The 7,017-nt window shown below is 29.8% G+C and overlaps 1 protein-coding gene across 1 annotated transcript; it reads left to right on the forward strand.

The window, feature by feature from the left end:
• Nucleotides 1-2,896: 2,896 nt before the first annotated feature.
• Nucleotides 2,897-5,577, forward strand: LOC111615840 (protein ALP1-like). Its single transcript, XM_023357272.1, has 4 exons — nucleotides 2,897-2,980; nucleotides 3,977-4,072; nucleotides 4,171-4,274; nucleotides 4,368-5,577. Exons 1-4 carry the CDS (start codon nucleotides 2,897-2,899, stop codon nucleotides 5,266-5,268), a joined length of 1,185 nt encoding a protein of 394 aa, XP_023213040.1. The 3' UTR covers nucleotides 5,269-5,577.
• Nucleotides 5,578-7,017: the final 1,440 nt, after the last annotated feature.

The raw sequence follows: 7,017 nt of genomic DNA on the forward strand, positions 1-7,017 counted from the left end.
TTCAATGTGATGTGAAGTGATCACAGAAACTCTAAGGCTGTGTTATTATTTTTTATTTTTTTATTTTCGCACAGTAAGCATTTAATTAAAATTATATTTGTAGTTTACTGATGACGTATTACTGTTAATGGATGAGAATGAAAGTGATGAAGAAGCCATTTTATTACTTCATATCACTAAAGCTATACCGGTGACAAAAGTAAGAATGAATTTAAGTGAAATGACAGATTCTGATTGTTTGTTTTATTTTTGGTAAGTGATATATTTATAAAGTAAAGTAAATACTTAAAGGAATAATAATACTTATAAAATGTTATAATTTTAACAGATTTTCAAGAGATGATTTGTTTCACCTCCATTCTGCTTTACGTCTTCATCTGTAATTATTTGTGAAAATGGATCACGCTCACTTGGAATTGATGCATTGTGTATTTTTTTATGAAGATTACTTTATCCTAATAGATTTGATGATATTTCTGTTTTGTTGGGGAGAAAAAAACTGAACTTTCATGATTTATACGTGAAACACTAAATATAATATACAATAGCCATTCCAAATTGTTATTGAATATCGACAAAATAAAACTAACATACTAGACATACTAGCTTAAAGGGGATGAAGACCAGGGCCACTCGTAGGTATTGCCTGGTTTGAAATGGATTGAGAGGGAAAGGATTAATTAAGGGAAGAGACGAAGGGGAAAAGTAAAGTGAGATAGGAAAGGGGATGAAAGTGGGAGTTACATGGGTGTCAGTATTGGTACTTTATTTAACAAAATATAAATTGTTACATAAGTAAAAGGCATATTAACAGTATGACAAAATGCCCGTACTGAGGGTGTTACATAAGGAAACTGCAAACGGTGCAACAGGAGGATATGACTTGGANTCCTTACTGTTTTACATTTCTGTGTATAATATACACAGAAATGTAAAACTACATGGACCTTGTTTATTGATAGGACTTATTATACTACTGTAGTTTCTGATTAGAAAATAGAGATCTTAGCCAAAAGTCAAAATAAAGATATTTTGTTTTGACTTTTGACTAAGATCCTGTGCCTTTTCTTAAAAATTTTTGAAATTTTGCAGGATGGTTTGTGTGTTAGGACATTTGATGCTATTAAATTTTGGTGGTTAAAAATTGAAAAGGTGGGGAAATAGAAGGAATCATGTGTTGTATCTCTATTGGAGTTAGACTTAATGAAGATTTTTCTTGTTATTAGCATTTACAATGTTTTATAATACTCATATCTATCCTCAAAATTAAGCTCCTTACCATTTTAAAATAATTAATAATATAAAAGTTTTTTTTAATAAAGTCTCTTAACAGATGGCATCACACACAACTTTTAAATCTTGCTGGGAAAGTTATGTGACTCATTGCTGGATATTTACTTTTGATGACGTTTTAAACAAAACTCTGATGACGCTCACGAAGGAAAGAGTTAGTTTACTTCGTTAAGAAAATGGCCTGATGATATCAATGTTTCTAAATCTACTCGAGTGTTTAAACTGTGAATTAAAAGGTGAAATGATTGAAATAACTGTCCACTCGAAGCAATCTAAGAAAAATATTTTGGATAAGGCTGTTCTAGCAACATTCATATCTTCAATTTTTGAAACATCCATTTAGCAATAAACGAATCGTTCAAAAAGTCTAATGAAATAAGAATAATGATGTTATTTTCATTTAACTCATTCTACTTTACAAATGTACCCAAAGTAATGTGTCAACTTTAATGTCATCACATAAGTTATTTTTTCATATTTTAATCTCTAACAAATGGAAAGAAAAGAAGAAAAAGTATGTAAATAAAATAATTGCTATAATTTTATGTGGATAACCCACAGCTGTTTGAAGGCTGGTGTCAATAATGCAATGATATGGATTTCCATGATTCTAACTCACAATTACTCATTCAACCTCATTTGACATCTTTATTTTTTCATAAACTTATTAGCAAGAGCATTTTTTAAAAATGTGAAAAATGTTTTTGACACTTTCATTTGTCAAGATAATTTTTCTTGAAACTACAAAAGTGCATAGTTAGCTGTTATGTCTATGGGTATTTGCAAAAGAAAACAAAAATTTTTTATATATCAACTCAGTTTTAAAATTTAGAATGTTTATTTTTATGGGAAACAGGAATAACATTTACAATTGATTGCTATTGAAAGGACTTTCAAGAATTCCAAGATGACAAAATAGACTGTCATTGTTTTTCTGTACATCAATCCAAACTTTAATAATAATAAATATTCTTAAGCTTGATCTAGACAAAGTGTAAAGCAGCTAACATTGTGTTGTGTGTAATCCCACACTATCAGTTGAAAATAATATAAATAATGAAATTCTTCTTGGACAATTCAAAAGTGACTGTAAAAGCTTATGAGCATGTACTTATAACAGTGAGAAGTCACTTAAAAACAAATTATTAAGAAGATTGATCTTAGAGATATTTTAACTTTATTCAATCTACTACATATATATAAAAAATAATATTTACTAATAATGAAACACATCAATCATTCTACAGATTTTCATTATCTTTAATGTAATTTACTTGATTGTTCAAGGAATATTTGTAAGCATCCCTCATAAATCTTTTCTAATAATAGTTTTGATTTGCTTTATACAGACACAATAAAGTGATTTCTTTCAAATACTTGGCAGATTATTCATCTCTTTATCCAACTGAATAAAGAGATGAATAATCTGCCAAGTGTTTGAAAGAAGTCACTTTATTATGTCTGTATAAAGCAAAGTAAATTACAACACAGTTTCATCAGAATAAAAAAAAAATAGTTTTGATGTTAACAATTCCAGGTATAAACTTATCAGTTAATAAATTTATACCTGGAATTGTTAACATCAAAACTATTATAGATTAATATGGCAGGTATAACAAAACAATTCCAGGTATTCAAAGAATGGAATGATCAAAGTATGGAAAGATCAAAGAATGGAAAGATCAAAGTGGGTACGTGATCAAAGAACTGTTCACACAGTTCTTTGATCACGTACCCACTGTATTTTGTACAATGATGTGTGTATTTTAAAATGCACGCATCTTGTATTTTTATGGAAGTTGTGTGAATCCAAGTTTTCTGATTATCTGTGACTTAGTTGAACATGTATTGATATTTGATGCTACATGGAAGTGTGATTGTTTAAGCTAAGTGTTCAAACAAATTTTAGTCACAAGTGCAATAAATATTAGAGAGGTTGCGGCCGTCGTATTTAGCCCAAAACGTGTACGGCAAACGGTTGAGCGCCGCCATCTGGCAGTTCTGGACTGTCAATAATGGCGTTCGCTATGTGTATCAATGTGAGTAGACGATCGGCTTAAACGTCTTAATTTTTTTGTGTTTGGGGTTAAAATTATGATTTATTTTATTAAAATAATGATTATTTAAGAAGTTGTGAATAATATTGTAAAGAAACAGACGATTTTAATCCAGAAATTATTTAATTATTCAATTTTTTAGCAAGTGATGTAGAATTTTCATATATTTGCCTTCATAATAGCTTATCTTAAGGTAGGTTTGTTCTTCAACGGTATCTTCTACCATCAACAGCGTAATACGTTAGTAAATTTCCTAAAAATTAATTTTTCGAGCTGCTTTCGCATTTACATAAGCCACTACTTCCCTTGACAAAAGTATGAGGTAGGCCTATTGTCCGATCGTACGGTAGGAGATACCACGCTAATTAAAAATAATTATTTAGTGTTATTAAACATCCTATACATACTTTAAAATAGTTTAATTTGTTTATTTACCGTCGCTGGTAACCCTCGATGTTAAATATATCTGCCATTGTAAAAAATAATTATTTTAATTCAGAAATTATTTAATTATGTGATATTTTTCAATGTGATGTGAAGTGATCACAGAAACTCTAAGGCTGTGTTATTATTTTTTATTTTTTTATTTTCGCACAGTAAGCATTTAATTAAAATTATATTTGTAGTTTACTGATGACGTATTACTGTTAATGGATGAGAATGAAAGTGATGAAGAAGCCATTTTATTACTTCATATCACTAAAGCTATACCGGTGACAAAAGTAAGAATGAATTTAAGTGAAATGACAGATTCTGATTGTTTGTTTTATTTTTGGTAAGTGATATATTTATAAAGTAAAGTAAACTCTTAATGGATGAGAATGAAAGTGATGAAGAAGCCATTTTATTACTTCATATCACTAAAGCTATACCGGTGACGAAAGTAAGAATGAATTTAAGTGAAATGACAGATTCTGATTGTTTGTTTTATTTTTGGTAAGTGATATATTTATAAAGTAAAGTAAATACTTAAAAAAAAGGAATAATAATACTTATAAAATTTTATAATTTTAACAGATTTTCAAGAGATGATTTGTTTTACCTCCATTCTGCTTTACGCCTTCCATCTGTAATCATTTGTGAAAATGGATCACGTTCATTTGGAATTGATGCATTATGTATTTTATTACGAAGATTAGCTTATCCTAATAGACTTGATGATATTTCTGTTTTGTTGGGGAGATCAAAAGATGAACTTTCACGATTTGTGCATGAAACAGTAAATATCATATACAATAGCCATTCCAAATTGTTATTGAATATCAACGAGATAAAACTAACGAGAGAAAAATTAAATTTATTTAGCCAAATAATAACAGCAAAAGGTGCTCCTTTGACAAATTGTTGGGGGTTCATAGATGGAACGGTACGTCCTATTTGTCGACCAATAAGACATCAAAGGGTGGTATTCAGTGGCCATAAACGTATACATTGTTTGAAATTTCAATCAGTGGTTACACCCGATGGTATGATTGCTAATTTATTTGGACCAATAGAAGGAAGACGTCACGACAGTGGAATGTTAAGAGAATCTAATTTGTTAGAGCATTTGGCTGCGATTCCTTGTTCTGAGAACGGGACCCAATTTGTTTTATATGGAGATTCTGGTTATCCTTTGCGTCAACACCTCATTACACCATTCCGAGGTGCTAGCTTAACACCCGAGCAACAAGTATTTAATTCCAGGATGAGTTCAGTAAGAGAGTGTGTGGAATGGGTATTTGGGAAAATAATTCAAATATTTGCTTTTCTAGATTTTAAAAAAAATTTGAAATTGTTTCTTCAGCCTGTCGGTAAACTGTATATTGTTGGTGCACTACTTACAAATTGTCACACTTGCTTATATGGTAGTGCAACATCAGATTATTTTAATTGTTTACCCCCCAAATTGGACAAATACTTAGAATGTAATCAATAAATAATAAATAAATAAATAATTTTTTTCAATTTTACAAAAATTTTTTATAAACATTTTTTATTCAAAGTTTTCATAAGTAATTCTAAAAACAATCTTCTTTCCTCGCCATCCTGCTCAATTTTGCTTCTCTCTCTCTTCTCTCTAAACCAAATTTTTCTTTTTCAAACTCGAATTTTTCTTGTTCCAGTTTCAGTTGTTCTTTTTTTAAATTTAATTCTTCTTGTTTCAAATGATTCTGTTGCTCTTGCTTGTTTTGTAACTATGAGACAACAAGGTTTTCCTTTTTTTTTTCTTTTTTGTGACAATTGTATCTTCATCTAAAAATAATTAAAAATGTATAATTATTACATAATTCTTGTAATAATTATATCACAAAGAGTTTTTATATTTACCAGATGGAAACTCGGGAGATGATGCTCTTAAAGATGTCATCGCTGCATCCCTGACTCGCTGCCCAGCAATGGCTTGTGGTTGTGATTTCTCAGATGTTATCTGGGCTTCATATTTTAACTTTTATTTCTTGTAGAAGTTGATTACGTTCTGTAAATTCCTCTTCTGTTCCAGATCTTCGCAAACTAGCTTGATCATTCTGAAAAGAAAAATATGATAAGCTATTTTATGAACACAGCTATAAAAATGTTATCAACACTTTACATCACTTGCTAAAAAATTGAATAATTAAAAAATTTCTGGATTAAAATCGTCTGTTTCTTCACAATGTTATTCGTAAATGTTTAAATAATTGTTATCTTAATAAAATAGGTCATAATTTTAACCCCAAACAGAAAAAAATGAAGAAGTTTAACCGATCTTCTACTCGCCATTCTACACGAAGCGAACGCCGTTATCGACAGCCTAGAATTGCCAGATGGCGGCGCATGGACCGTCCGCCATATACGTTTTGCGCTGATACGTGTACCGCAATCTCTCTATTTTATACTTCTAAAAATAGGGTTGGTTCTGCAGTCTGTAACCGAAGTATAAGAACACCATAAATTTTTTTTTTTTAATTTATTTTGAAACTATTACTGGAAATATTAAAATAATTATAAAAAATAATTATCAGGTTTTTTTACATTTCGTAAAGCAGCATACATTTTTTTCCACAAATATCCATTTTTTTATGTATTCAACATATATCATGTTTAACATCCAGGAATGAGAGAGAAGTTTTGAACCTTATAAATAAAAAAAGATGTTAAGAAGGCAAGCTGCTGCTGAAATACCAATAGATGTATCTCATGCAACTCTTTGCAGAACTTTAAAAAACTATGACAATGTAAAATATTTAAAAATGAAATTTTTAAATATTTTACTGCCATACACATATATCATGGAATTTAAATTGGGCTAAAGACAAGATGGGATGGACTGAAGAATGGAAAGAAATAATGTTTAGTGATGAGAAGTTTAATTTATATGGCCCTGAAGGGGTTTCATATTATTGGCATGATTTAAGAAGAGAAAGCAGAGTTACAATATGCCATGGGTCTATAATGATTTGGGGTAGTTTTGGAGGTAAATGGGAAGGAAAAACTAATTTAGTATTTGCTGACAAAAATATTATTACATTTGGTGCATTAATTGGAGGACATAAATGGTAGTTTCAACAAGATAATGCTACCATTCATGTCTCAATGTCAACAAAAAATTTGTTTAAAAAAGAAAATATTGATGTAATATTAACTGGCCTTCATGTTGTCCAGATTTAGATCCCATTGAAAATTTATGGGGGATTTTAGCAGCCAT

The sequence above is a fragment of the Centruroides sculpturatus genome, unplaced genomic scaffold (assembly GCF_000671375.1).
Source record: "Centruroides sculpturatus isolate CEXI.00-Female unplaced genomic scaffold, Cexi_2.0 scaffold2386, whole genome shotgun sequence".
In the NCBI taxonomy this organism is placed as follows: Eukaryota; Metazoa; Arthropoda; class Arachnida; order Scorpiones; family Buthidae; genus Centruroides; species Centruroides sculpturatus.

Excerpts from the sequence above, each read along its gene's own strand:
- LOC111615840 (XM_023357272.1), top strand. The coding sequence starts at position 2,897 with ATGGCAGGTATAACAAAACAATTCCAGGTATTCAAAGAATGGAATGAT. Across the intron at positions 2,981-3,976 it reads CAAAGAATGGAAAGATCAAA|TTTACTGATGACGTATTACT; the intron begins GTGGGTACGTGA and ends TTATATTTGTAG. Across the intron at positions 4,275-4,367 it reads ATGACAGATTCTGATTGTTT|ATTTTCAAGAGATGATTTGT; the intron begins GTTTTATTTTTG and ends TAATTTTAACAG.